Source organism: Siniperca chuatsi, linkage group LG5 (genome assembly GCF_020085105.1).
Source record: "Siniperca chuatsi isolate FFG_IHB_CAS linkage group LG5, ASM2008510v1, whole genome shotgun sequence".
NCBI lineage: Eukaryota > Metazoa > Chordata > Actinopteri > Centrarchiformes > Sinipercidae > Siniperca > Siniperca chuatsi.
In genome coordinates, this window is record NC_058046.1 from 7,080,158 (window position 1) to 7,094,911 (window position 14,754).

At 39.8% G+C, this 14,754-nt stretch overlaps 1 protein-coding gene across 3 annotated transcripts; it reads right to left on the reverse strand.

The window, feature by feature from the left end:
* Positions 1 to 2,781: 2,781 nt before the first annotated feature.
* On the reverse strand, positions 2,782 to 14,712 carry LOC122876715 (leukocyte surface antigen CD53-like). 3 transcript variants are annotated; one of them, XM_044197354.1, is made up of 8 exons: positions 14,185 to 14,712; positions 13,427 to 13,517; positions 11,074 to 11,262; positions 10,739 to 10,813; positions 8,950 to 9,060; positions 8,661 to 8,768; positions 3,920 to 4,003; positions 2,782 to 3,401 (listed from the first exon to the last, which is right to left on the reverse strand). In XM_044197354.1, the coding sequence occupies exons 2-8, from the start codon at positions 13,487 to 13,489 to the stop codon at positions 3,333 to 3,335; spliced, it is 699 nt and encodes a 232-aa protein (XP_044053289.1). In that variant the 5' UTR covers positions 13,490 to 13,517; positions 14,185 to 14,712; the 3' UTR covers positions 2,782 to 3,332. The 3 variants fall into 3 exon arrangements, with proteins under 3 accessions (XP_044053289.1, XP_044053290.1, XP_044053291.1); XM_044197355.1 differs by lacking the exons at positions 13,427 to 13,517; positions 14,185 to 14,712 and adding an exon at positions 11,714 to 12,717 and having other exon boundaries at positions 11,074 to 11,274; XM_044197356.1 differs by lacking the exons at positions 13,427 to 13,517; positions 14,185 to 14,712 and adding an exon at positions 11,714 to 12,715.
* Between the last annotated feature and the right edge of the window lie 42 nt (positions 14,713 to 14,754).

The following is a 14,754-nucleotide window of genomic DNA, read 5'->3' on the forward strand; positions in this document are numbered from 1 at the left end:
GAAGAAATTATATCTCATGTCATATATAGCTGCATTTCTTATGGTTGGAAAGGTGGCAGGTGAGTATGAGAGGCAGAGCGTGTCAGACATGGGAATGGTCAGAGAAGAATGGGGACCATGGGTGAAATAAGAACTGCAGTGAAGCCCTATAAATACACAGAAATTAACATTAAGTGCAGTTTTTGGTAGCTACAAAATCAGCTCTGCTGAATAATGCATCCACCTCTTAAGCTTGTCTGTGGACAATCAAATGGTATTACAAGCATATATTTTAGTTTGTCAGAATTTCCTACATGTATATGGAATGCCATTTTAAATATTAAATAAATAAATATGCCTATGAAATAAATATGGCTATGAAATAAATCCTGAAATAAATAAATGTAAATATAGATATATAGATGAGAGTCAATATAGTTCAATACATAAATAAATAGTTTTTCAAAAGGACTACTTGTATTTATTTCGGGACATTTATTTCATAATGCCGCATTTATTGCCATCTGTTATATTAAAATGAAGGGGGCGTGGTTATCTCACAGAGCTGCAAGATTGGACAGAGCCTTGTGAGAGGACATGACATGACAGGTAATACAGTACCGAGGTGGTTTTCTAGCTGGGTTTGGCTCCTGGCTCCTGAGCCCTTGATCCACAAACAAACCCATTACAACTACCGATAAAAAAAATAATAATAATAATAAATTAAACAAATTGTCAATATTTGTGTGTTTGAAATATGGAATGCACCCAGTAATATGTGTAAAATAATATAAAATCAGTGCAACATAAATGCGTTTACTACATGTCCCTTCCACCTGTCTTCATGTCTCAACAGCTCTGAGGCAATGGAGAAATCGCCCACAGGAGGCAGGTCTGTGTAGCAGTTTAGCCAAAGATATGAATATATGAGATTCAATTTTGCCAATCAGCGTCCTCAAATCTAATCCAAAAAGGGTGATTACTTTATCGCCCCAAGCAAGCCACTACTACTAGGGCAGGACTTTCTTTTATACAGTCTATGGTCAGTACCTATACAGACCCAACCCTAACTCAGTAAAATCTCTCCTCCAAGATGAGAACTTTGGTGGAGAAACTACAGGTGAAAGAACTGGGCCAAGATCAAATTGACACCGTAATCAGACAGCAGGCTAGTGAAAAATGGAGGCAGCGTATGCGAGGCTTCTCTCATAGCTGGTACACCAGAAAGGCCTGGCTAGCTGGATGAAGTCATGCTTACTTTCTCAGACAGGTGCTTCATATCCCTCACTCCCGTCCATGCTGGATCTGTCCCCGTTGTTTAAATAAGCAAGCATGGAAAGCAAAATATCTGGGGTCAGATCCAGCATGGACAGTTACAGGAGTGAGGGATATGCACCTGTCTGAGAAAGTAAGGAAACGTGAGAGCACCAGGGCACACGTGGACAATTCTGCCAAGCTAACGTTAGCCATATTAGGCAGCGTGAACATCGCTAAGCGTTTACTATCTCTACACCTAAGACCTCCCATGCTTATGTCCATTCAAGTGTCTGCATAGCAACTTAACACCAGTAATTGCACTTCATGTTTACTCATCCTGATCTTTACCTCCCTATTGGTTTCCCCAACAAAACAAGGTCCATAGGGGCATTTCAAGAAATAAACATTTTATATTACATGTTTTATATTGTACTGAATTCACCTGTGTTGTTGACCAAAAATAAGATGTCCTGATGTGTTTGTTCAAGCGTTGCTTACTGCTTTGTTTTATGTTGGAATAAAATAATTGTTAAATATTTAACTGCAAAGTAGCAAATTCCTTTTTGATATATTCACTTTTTTGAATTAGATCATACCGGGATGTTTGCTGTAATTGATTGGATGTGGCACAGCACTACCTAGAAAAACTTCTACCAGCCGCTACTCGCAGCGGGGGAGTGTTGGTGTTTACTCTTCAAGCACAGGAGCTTTGGGCCGCCAGGAGGAGGATGTGTTCAGGCCCAGGGCGGTGGGGACAACTTAACCGAGCTCAGCGGCACGGCTAACTGAGCTAACATTAGCTAACGTTAGCTAACAGCAGCTACCGTTAGCAGCAGCTGTTAACGTTACTCTAGCAACAATTAAAGCTATCTGTCCATCAGGAAACTCCATAAATCACCAAGAGTTAAGGCAGAGCAGGGTGCCAGGAGCCAAACCTGGCAAGAAAACCACCTGGTACTTACTGTATGATTCCCTGTCATGTTGTTAAACTGTGAACTGGCCTCCATCTTTTCTGACACCGTGTTCGGACTTGCTGCTCTGAGATAACCACGCCCCCTTTATTTGAGTATAACAGATGGCAATAAATGTGGCATTATGAAATAAAAATACCATGAAATTAATAAATGTGGCATTATGAAATAAAAATACCATGAAATAGATAAATGTGGAATTATGAAATAAAAGTCCAATGAAATGAATAAAAGTAGTCCTTTTCAAAAACATCCATTTTTAAATAAATACTTATTTATTGAACTATATTGACTAATTTATTTATTTCATAGCCATATTTATTCATTTCATAGTATATTAATATTTATGTATTTATTTAATATTGATTAAAATGGCATTCCATACATGTAACACTTCCCTTTGGCTGAAAAAAACATGGAAGCAGTTCTCAGAAGGTACAAGTTCAGCCTTGCCGAATAATGCATCCTAATAATAAGACTTTCTTACATCAAGTGACCTGTGGTTCAAGCTTGGACTTGAACCCGTCTCAGAGAGACCATAGAAAACATACAAATGGAGAGAACTCAAATTATGTGGGTTTAAATCAGCATGTGTGCTGGTTTATTAAGCAGAGTAAAAGATTACAAACAAGTTTAATGGTCTTCCTTTCCAGTTGCTAAAAACAAGTAAAAGCACATAATCAAAAAATTGTAACAAAGGAGGAAAATGATTGAAAACTCAAAAATGGATTAGGGTTTTTGATAATGATAATAGGCAAAGTCGGATTTGTCTAACTTTAGTTTGTCTAAGTCTAGTTTAAAATGTTATTGAAGTCCAACGATGGTACATAGGTCTTACATAATCATGTACATAACTTATCTACCAATTTTATGTCTCCTATTATGTTCCATATTACATTTAATGGTCTGTCACCTCATATGGCATTATCAATAGCAATAAAAAGCTGTCATCCTCAGTTTATCTCAAAGAACTAGGGATTTTTTGTCCTGTTGGCTCCCTTTTTGATGGCTGGAAATGGTAACCTTTCGGTCATTCGGAACAGATTAATAAAAAGGGGATACAGGGAAAAGCAACCTGTTGACATGCAGAAAGTAACTTGCAGATACAGTTTTATTGGCCCTTTTTCACTGGTAACCCAGTCCACTTCGTCTGAAGTGGCAAAAGAGAGGGATGGTGATACACAGACAAATAAACTGTGAACAAAGAAGACAAGAAAAATATAGTTTAACTAACATCAAACAATGTTTTTCAAAGACACAAAAGAGGATGTCGTGATTAGCTAGCTGGCTTGAGATGATTCATTCTCAGGTACAAACAGAACACAAATTAACCATGCCTATTTAGTTCTGTTGAGACGGCCATGTCATGAGTTTAAAAAGGTATTCAGCCTTTTTTAGCTGTTGTTGTACAGAGCTCATGGCTTCCACTATGGCAGCCATTGTTACTACCTCAAAAAGTAATTCAATACTGAATCTCAGAGCAGTAACCTGCAGCTACACTGCTCTCTGTCAGTTTCAGTTTTAAAGCATGTTTCACCTTTGGCCACAGCTCAGTCAGTTAAGTCACATCAAGGTGTCAGGTCTCTGACATCACCAACTGGGCTTGTGTAAATGCAACATGCTTGAAAGTTTGAACCAAGGGTTGAATTATCCATGCAAGCCTTATAATAGGAGGAACACAGAGGAAAATAAGAAGGCTGAATATACTGTACCTGTATGATAAACATTGTGACAACGCCTGCACCTGTGCTAAGATAGTTTCCGGCAAACCAGTTCCTCAGTTTCACGAGACAACCCTGAAAGATACATTTTTTATTGTTATCCTTTGTTTATACAGGGTAAATTGGCTGAGCATGCATGCACTTTTACAGCAACACCCTGTTTACAGTTACACCAAGAAATACAAAAACAAGAACAGACAGAGTCATAAAGAGAACAGAATAGTACTCGATGAAAAGGATGGAGGCTCAATTCAATAAGTTACAGACAGGTAAAGGACAATTATTGGGATGTCTTGAAGTCATAGAGGAGAAAAAGTGTTTTGATTGCAGCTTATTCCGTGAGGCAGCTGCTGCACATCACAAAGACAATAAAAGCAACCTTTGCTACATCAGTTATGGTATGAGGTATGGAGTTCCTGAAGCATCAACCACTCACTGGAGCCAGTTAAGTATGGGCCAGTGTTCCAGAGCAAGAAAGATTAGATTGGGGTAGCGCTGGCAGACCCAGACTTGGACCAGTATAGGCCAGGTCTGCCATTTTTGTTGGGATGATTGCGGCCCTATGCCGGTTCAGTTTCAGCAGCCAGACCGGGACCAGTATAGGCCAGGTCTGCCATTTTGTTTGGCAAGAGTCTGGCAACCGTACGTGGACCGGGTTATTTCTTCTGGTCTGCCAGATTTGGGCCATTATGAGGCAAACTGTTCCTACAGTTGCTGCTGTGAAGCTGACAGCCAGAGAGGACGAGGCTCTAAGGCTCTGGGATTAAAAAGTAGATTTATCTTTGCTCTCACTTCTCAACCTGTCTGCAGCAGCGAGCCACAGAGGTGCCGACCTCCACTGTCGTTATCGTAACCGTCTGTGGGCACCCATAGCTCTATGACACTACTTCATATTTACACAGAGACCGGACAAAAAAGGAGATTGCTTGGAGAAAAGTAAGCGAGGAAGTTGGACTACCTGGTAAGCCAGGGTTCCAGACTAACTTTTTACATTACTTTTTCGTAATTTAGGTGCACCCAATAATACATTTTAAGTGTTACCTTTTTTTTGTCAGTTTCCATACACACTGGTAATTTCTTAACACATGTAAATTATTCTAAACAGGAATAAAGGTGCAGATCATTTTTTTTAATGGACTTAAATTTAGTAAAAAGGCAGCTCTTTGGCTATATTATGAGCAGTGATAAATTTTATTATCATTTCTGACTCCTCACTGCTTCGGTTTGCTGCTGCCTGGTGATGAAACGCTGCAGGGAGGGGGGGCCGCTCTGCCGGCCACGCACCTGTCACGGCACAGGACGTTTTTCTTGGAGATATTGTGTATAGTGCTTTTTAAACGTTTCAATTCGGAATGTAGATGGCCCTACAGCAGTTATATCTGCGGGGCCTGCGTATAATCGCGGTTGGGCCAGGTCATAAAAATTAACATTCTGATTAATAGCGGATGGGTTCCAGGTGGGTGAAATACAGTGAAGCATCTCCCCATTAAGAGAGACGCTCTGCGCATATATGCACGAGGCACAGCAGCGTAACTTCATTGATCATTTAAATCTCCCTGCACGCCGACAGGATCGGTCAGGATCTAATGTTAATCAATGTTCTGTGTTCTTCTACACATGCAAAAGCTCACACACACAGTCCAGGTTCATGCAGTGAATGTGTTTGGAGTAAAGCAGCTGTCTTCCTGATAAATCCTGAGCTCCATCAGAGCTATCTAAAAAATGTATTTCAGAAGCTAAAAGTTTGGTTCTGTTTCCTCTGGAGAGTTTCATCTGTCCTGTCAAGTTTATAACTACAGTTTTTTTTTTTTACTGCTTAAATGTCCCATGATATTTGCTGTGTCATTACTGTGCACAGGGAAGCGTTTAAACCGACTGACAGCAGTCTCTTTAATCATTAAAGTAAATCATTAAAGAAAACACTCGCACATCAGTACAACACACAATAAAGAAATCACCTGGGAAGCTTGCGCTGCTGGACATAATTTCAATGGCAATAGGCCTTTTAATATGTATAGCCTACAGGCCTGGTGTTTGTTAAAAAATATTTTTATAAATCTTTTAATCAGACCTGCTAAATTTCAGGCACACCCGTGCGACCAATGAAAATGTTTAGTCCCACTTGACAGATTTTGGTCACACAAATATATGTCTGTTACTTGATTCCAGCTATTATTCCAGCGAATAATGCGAGGCGAAAATTCAGTTCACTTTCTGTGTGAACACACCATTAGTAACTGGCAGGAATTCAGACGGGCTGCCACCACACTAGCACTGTGATTTCTATTAGATAAATAGCTTTTGTTACAGGCAACCTTTTCACACACACCATTTTTATTGTCTAAACCAGTGATTTAATTATTTAAGACAAAGAAAACCAGATTAAATGGTGTAGTAATTGGCTTTGAAACCAGACCGATGAGGATTTAAGACTGGCGTGCTATGAGAGGAATCCCTTTAACTGAGTATTGACTAGTGATTCCAGGATTTCTGACAGGCAGGACAACTTGGAGACTGGACAATAGATATTAAAGTCACTGCCATCTCCACCTTTATACAGAGGGACCTCCTGAGCCAATTTAAGTATAAGGAATATGCAAGATATAATAGAGAGATTATATATGTGATGTGCTCAGTAATGATTGGTGTAGGTAGAAAGGATCCAAGTTGCCCTAAGCCATCTACTCTCTGTTGCCTGCAGAGCCGCAAGAGTGTAGTGAGGTTCTGTTGGTTCTCTGGTTCCAGACTAATATACATTTGCGAATTAAGGGGTGTTATCAACAGGCACAGACCAAAATGCTTGTGGACCATGGATGTATAAAGAGAATGGTCAAGCTGGCTAACTTCCGGTTTTGCCCTCCGCTAACTTGAATGGGGATAAAATTATTTAATCGTGCGGCTCTTCTAGACTTTCCAAATGTTATCAGACCAAATGGATCAAATTCTGAGTCATTTTGTGGGGGTTGTGAAGCTCAAATAAATGTATCCACCGTTTTACAGCCGCTTCTTCCACAATGTAAGTCTATGGAAGAAATTTTTGACCCCTGTGCATCACGTGACGGACTGGAAGTTGTAATTCCACGTTTTGGCCTCTATGTCAAATTGGCTTCAAAGCCCAGTGCACTTCCTGGGGACTTGCTCTGGACGCAAGTTGGGGCGATGCTTGGTCCATTTTCAAGCAGGTAAAAAAATAGAGGCCTGGTCACAAATTACAGTTAAACAATACACTAAAATGTGTTTCTAAAAACATTTGAGGCGGGAAGTAGGCAATGCAGTAACAGAATCTTAATTCGATTTGATCTGAGTTTCGTGAGCCTGGTGTCTTGCGCTGTATCAACCAATCAGAGAAGCAAAATGTGCGACATGGGACTTCAAATCTGGACCAGTAAGGCTACTCTGTCAGTCATTGTGTCAAACCTGCCCATGTGTGTCCCTATGTGATCTTTCTGAATCATGAATCACCTTCTGGGGTGCACGGTGGCAGAGCGGCTAAAGCTCCTGCCTCCCAATAAGGAGATCGTGGGTTCGTGGGATCGATTCCCGGACCAGACTAACATCACACAATCTCTCTGGGTGGAGTCTGCATGTCCTCCCCGTGTTACCGTGGGTTCTCTCCGGGTTCTCCGGCTTCCTCCCACCGTCCAAAGACATGCATGTGTAGGTTAATTGATAACTCTAAATTGCCCGTATTGAATGAATGTGAGAGTGAATGGTTGTCTGTCCTTGTCTGTGTCTGTGTTAGCCCTGCGACGAGTTGGCCACTGTCCAGGGTGTACCCTGCCTAAGGCCCAAAGTCACTGGGATAGGCTCCAGTCACCCGCGACCCCTAACGGGACCAAGCGGTAGAAGATGGATGGATGGATGGAATCACCTTCTGTACATTCATTAAAATGACATCAATTTGATCGATGTACAGTGCTTATAATGAGGGAATTCTATAAATTCTATTATTCACTTGCATAGTAATGAACATTGGGAAAAGGTACTTAACACTGAGCTTCCTCATGATGTTTAGCAAGACACTTTAATTGGAATTCATTCATCTTCAGTTCATTTAAGACACTGTCATTCAACTTAAGTTCAAGTGTATAAGTCAAAATTAGCCAAATTTCAATCAGATATCGATTGTAGATGCAATTACTGTAAGTAAACGACAGCTACCCTCCTACAAATGTGCTGGTCTTGCTCTTAATGAACAATTTTCTTGCAACTAATATTACATTTTTCTACGGATGTTTTTGAAACACAGATTGAATGTTGCACACTTACAGCAACACACTCCGCACAGGATCTTTGCTTCAATCGCAATACCAAGAATATTATCGCCTTTTCTATGCTTATTTTGTTTGTTTGTTCTGCCTTATGTATTTGTGTGGTTATTATGAATGTGTTTGTATGAATATATGTGTATATATATATATATATATATATATATATATATACACACACACATATATGTGTGTGTGTGTGTGTGTATATGTTTATAGATGTGGATATATGTGTGTGGTTTAAAATGTTAACCCATATTAAAAACATATTAAGTTGTATACTAACATTATTATACTATCTATATATATTACGTATTATTTATTTATGTAACTGCAAACATTAAAAAAACAAACCCAGAATCTGACTATGAATCTGATCAAATGACGGACTAGAGAGTATTGTGTGTCTATTGGGAGATCCTTTTGAGAACTAGATGTTTATTCAGTGATAATACAGAATTAACCTCTTGCCAGTTGGTGTGGAGGAGGGTGTTACAGGGGTCCCTGGTACAACAGGAGATTGGGACATTATCCTTCCAGTCTGCCACACCATGAACTCCACAGCACCTAAACTGTACAGGGGAAAGTGAATGACTAATACTTTAATCTACCTGAGGGTTTGTAAAATATCAGCAGTAAAACATATTCAAAGTGTATAAAAAATATGAATATAAAGAACATGGGACCTGTTACGAAGACAAATAGCAGTGGAGTTCATTTTAAGTTGATAAAGCAGAGTAGTGGATCATTTACCAGTTGCTGAACAGCATCAAAGTCATCTTTAATGGTCTTGTTGCCTTCTGCACTGGACTGTCTGTAGATCTCCAAGCTTCGCATCAGGTCTTTCTCAAAGTATGTGCCAATCTGCACAACAGACAGGCAAGATACATTATCTGCAATATACAGCTGCCTACTGGACATTAAAGATGGTGGCCCAACGAGATTGAAAAAGTTGTGGATTGTCTCTCTACCAGCCATCAACCACTGATATTAGTAAGTGATTACTGCCCTGTTCCTTAAAGCCACACTAGTCTTACAACAAATAGGGAGGAAAAGTAAAGAAAGGCTGGGTGAGTAGGTGTGAATGAGCTCAAATCATAGACTGTAAAGATGGACGACGCGTCTCCACTTCCTCCCACTGTACAAAAATGAAGCCAAGATATCCCGGATACGGGAGCTGCCATCTTGCGCTGGTGACGTCATTTGGAGACAGAGTCATGACATGAAAACCCCCTTCTTATAACATAAAATAACTAATTAAAATCAAACTTATCAGAAAAATGGGAAAAATTAAAAATTGTTTGGCCCATGTCCCATCCGCTCAAATGGAGGGGGCGGGGTTTATGACCTATACTGCAGCCAGCCACCAGGGGGCGATCACGATGTTTTGGATTCACTTTTAGGGAGCTGGCATGTTGTCCATCTTCATACACAGTCTATGCAACCTCTGAGTCTGAAAAGTGAAGCCAGTGCGGAAGTGCCTTAAACCTGCATTCTTTCTAATGACCAGCAGGGGGCGATTCCACTGATTGCAAAAAGAAGTCTGATTGTATAGAAGTCTATGAGAAAATGATCCTACTTCTCACTGGATTTATTACCTCAGTAAACATGCTCCTAATGAGTTTATGGTCTCAATCGCTAGTTTCAAGTCTTCTTCAACTCTGCAAGAATTATTTTGTAAATTATGGTCCCATTTAGAGTAAAATAAACGATAAAGCAAGGTATGCTTTGGGGCATGGTTACCGTGTGAATGACAAGTTGCTACCACAGCGACCTGTCAATCAGGAAAGAAGCGATCCGTATCCACTGCACTGTGTACATTTAACTAGCCGTGAACTTGTTTTTGGGTGCCGTCTGTGTTTTCCTCTAAGAACTTTGACCCTTTCACAGTGTGTTTTCAGTTCATAAAAGTCAACTGTAACATTTTGGTCGCCTAAAAATGTCTTGTTCAGCGTTTGGTTGCAGTAAAATATACTCTAGGAGTCGGCTGTTCATTTTTTCCGGTAAGTAGCCTACATTTTGTTTTATGCCTGTTTTTTGCTAGCCAAAATTAGCATCCCAATTAATATCACAGTTAATGTGAATTCCAGATGCACCTTGCTCACCTAGCTAGCGTTAGCTGATCACTTAGCATTTGCTCATCATATGGTCACTTCCGATCACTGGTTGCAAAAAACCAAGATGGCAATGTCCAAAATGCCAATCTCGAGGCTTCAAAATGGTAGTCCACAAACCAAAGGGTGACATCACGGTGACTACATCCACTTCTTTTATACAGTCTGAGTCTATGGCTCAAATGTGCTTCCCCCCCCCAACAACGATGTCATCGCCCATCCTGTTGTTTCACTGTGGACATTGTCATATGCCAATTTGGTAGACATTGCCCAACCCTAACTGAAGTTTATCTGGAAAAGTTCTGTCCATCAAGCTGTTTGAGGTGAAAATATTTCAAAGGGGGTGCCATATCAATCAAATGAACACCTATAAATAACCTTCTATAAATGTATTGTTGTATAGACTACATACATATAAACTCTCCTACCTCTCTGCTGTAGCCTAGGAAAACACAGGCCATGGTCATCTCCACCAGCATCAGCACGAACAGCAGGACGAAAAACTGGGATCAGTGCAAATCAGATTCAAACATGAGTTTTTATGATCTGTACTTTTGTTAGCTATTTGTACTTGAGTCAGACAATATAGTATTTCCGTCTTATTTGTACTTAACATGAGCTGCATTTGGTGCATTAAAAATAAACTGCAAGCTTATTAAAAGCATAGATAGGCTAATGTAAAAACTATAAACTATACAGCTTTCCCATTTAATATTTAACCCATGTAAATCATGTTATAATAAATATCATGCTTCATACTCACACTGATGAGCATGCAGCGGTTCTCTCTCATGCCTCCTAACACTCCCAAGTAACACACACAGGTAACGATGGTACCGGTGACCACCAGAGTGTTGGCAGGGTAGATGGGCCAGAAGGTGGTGATGAGGGAGGAGTACTTGGAGTTTATCACCTGGAACTCCCCGAACGCCACCACAAACGCACCACACAGCTCAAAAACACACAGGAGAGACAAAAGACATCTCACGTCATTATTCTGAATATGTACATACATTTATGTTACAGCCATAGTTACTAGTTACTTTTCATTTTAAGACTCTACATAACAAAACACATGATACGCCACTGGAAACCCAAATCCACAACAGCCTTCTAACTAGGTAATTTATGGTCTTATGTAGATAATTGTAAGCATCTTAAAAGTATTAGAAATTAGTTTAAAACCAAATTTGAAATATTGTCATTTAAGTTTTTGTAAACTTTACTGATATTGGGTTTAAATTGGGCGTGGGTATGCTCTGATATTTATTACGAAAATTACGCAAATAATAACGCAAACCAATTATAAAAAAAAATCCAGGTCAGTTTGCATAAACTTAATCTGCCTCTTTGAGTCCAAGCCAACTCGTCTCTACTTAGCCTTTTGTACTTAGCCTACTAACCATATATCGTCTATATTTGATCTATCTAGCTACTGTATCTCCCCCCGTGCTGTCCCTGGGTGCACATCCACCGGTGAAGATGACAACTTGTCGTTCTTTTATTTTCCAACTGCAGTGCACCGCCCTCACGAGGGTTAAAACCTGCAGAGAATTTGAGAATGGTCACAGGCAGCCATTCGGCTATTTACACCCGACGTGAGCATCGAGCACGGGTGATAATTGTGTGTTTAGTTTAGGCCGCAGGTGTTGAGTGTCATATAAAGATGGACGACATGCCAGCTCCCTAAAAGTGAAGCCAAAGCAAACATCTCGGTCGCCCCCTGGTGGCTGGCTGCAAGACAACTTAAAAGTGACATAATTGACCGGATAAAACTTAATGACAACAATCATAAACCTCCATAAAGACTCCTTCATGTTCATGACAGGTGTCATGTCAGTCTTATGCACCCACCTTCAAATAAAGTGTTACCTATTATTCTATAAGAGATCAGTAGTAGAAAGTAACTAAGTACATTTACTTAAGTACTGTACTTCACTTGAGTATTTCCACTTTATGCAACATTTGTCTGTCAGCTTTAGTTATGAGTTACTTTTCAGATTACAACTTGTCATACCCTTCATGTCCAGTGAAAACGATGTATCTCCAACTTTGGTGATTTTGCTGTAGATTAAACTACCCAACAGTGTATAAAGTAGTTAACATTTGAGCAACCTTATAAAACATCTTCAGCAGTAAAATGTAATATACACATTAATGTAGCAGTAATATTAAAGAGGTACTGCACACATAAATGTATTTTTTGAGATGTAAACTAAACTATATGACTGTACTGTGATGAAACACATCAATGCTAGTGTTAATATTGACATTCTTAAATCACCCTGAACCTTGCAAGGCCATTGCTGACATAGAGTCAACCGTTTGTATGGAAGCGTATACGGGACTATATTCAAATGATAATGTAAACTTGAAAATGAAAAGGTAATTCCACAACAGCGTTATAATTTTCCACATATGTATGTGTTATTTGAGTAAAAATGAAAATGCAATATAAACAATGTAACCTGATTTTCCATTTATGCAGGCAATATTTAAGTCAAAATGAAAATGCAATTTTCTAACAATTTGAAAATTAAAATGAAAACTGCATTTGACATTTCATTTTTCAAAGACTTAACCTGCTGTACAGTGGACAATATTCAAGTACAATGAGCGAAACAGTCTTTGCATGTACAGTTACATATCACCACGCTCTTTTGGGGTCAACATGAAAATGAATACTGTCAGTGCTCTCATCAAGCTGGGTCTTCAGTTAGGATGTCACTTGCTTAAACATCTGCTGCTTTGCTCATGTGCGTGGTCCGCATGTGGCAGAAAAGCGAGAAGGCGGCCGGGCCTCACTGACTACTGGATTACTGTACAAAAACACAACTTTATCACTGTTTTCACTGATTTTGGTGAAACTAGCAATATAGGGCACTGAATTTTATGATACTGTTTATCAGACCACAAATAAGACAAGAATCAGATTTGTAAAACAAGACTATTTTCTGATTTTCCCACTGATGTTGTTACAAGTCCAACAATGGTCATGATCCAAGTTTATATGTCCAATCTATTGGTTGTAACAGGTATTACGCATTCACAAGACAACAGTGTTAGGTTTGACAGTGTGTGACGGCTGCAGTGTATACGGGTCTTCAACCACCTACCCAGCACAGAAAGCTGAGATTTACCACCATAGTTTTCAAGCAGTTAACACAGGAGTGATTCATCCTTCCTGATAATCTTCCTCTGTAAGATCTGGAAGAATAGACAAGTTGGTGTCACGTTTATTAAAATACTAGTTAAGAGTTACATACAGAATTACAGATTTTAGATCAAATGGCAGTGAAGTGAAGTGCTGCTCCTCTTTGTGGCAGTGTTTACAGGACACCACTGTTTGATATGGCAACACTGAGCCATGAGGCACAATGGACACCTGTGACCTATTCAGGCTCCAGTTAATCATTATTACCTGCTCTTATCTCCAGATGAACTATTTGTTGCAAGTTTGTACCTAAATGTCTGAGAATGTGTTTTGCTAAAGCAGTTTAGTAGACTTGTTTCCATTTCTGCTGACAAAACCAAATTTAAGGACTTCACTGTCCTTAGTCTTTGCTATACAACCTCTTTCCACAGTAGCCTACATTTTCTGTAGATTAATCATGTATAATATACTTGAACATTTCTTCTCTTTACATGTCACAGTGATTTTGATTGAACGAATGCCTACTTTTCTGACACCAGCAATATTGCGTATACCTTGACATGTGACTTAACTGATTTTATTACTGAATTTTATTTGTTTTTGTATGTTGTTCTTCACAAATAAAGCAGTTGTTTGTACTTTTATACAAACATTTATAAATCCACAGTCTAATTACTGGGATTAATCATAATAAAACTGATTAAATATTCGAGGTCTTACCTTAACTACACTGTATCCAGCAATAGGCTACTCCGGTGACAGATGCAGTGAGCAGTATTCTGGTTCCTAACATTCCCAGTGTTAAATGACAACAGATAGGTATGAGGAGGAAGAGAAATAAGCAGGAGGAAGGACAACTGAGGCGTTCCTCTCTGCAGATTTTTACACACGGGTCAAAGATCTTGAGAGTGGCAGGGCAGAATTTGGAATGAGAATCCCCCGGCTTGAGTTCCCTCAGGGTAAGTGGCTGTCAGATGGTGTCGCAGTCTTTACGACTGTGCTTGTCGCGCTTTTATGGGTGCTTTGGTGGATGGAAGAAGTGGGGCCTGCTGAGGCAGTGTTGTGTTCAGATTCAGCTGCTGCCCTGGTTTGTCTCAGCTGGGGGACATCGAGGGATGGGCCAGACCTGATGGGGAAAATCCTGACTCACATTTTTAGAGTGGAAAAACAAGGTTGTAAGGTGAGGTTCCTATGGGTCCTGGCGCATGTAGGGATAGAGGGGAATGAGACAGTAGATTGAATAGCCAAGGCAGCAATGTCAGGGTTTCTTTTGGTAGGAATAAATGTGGT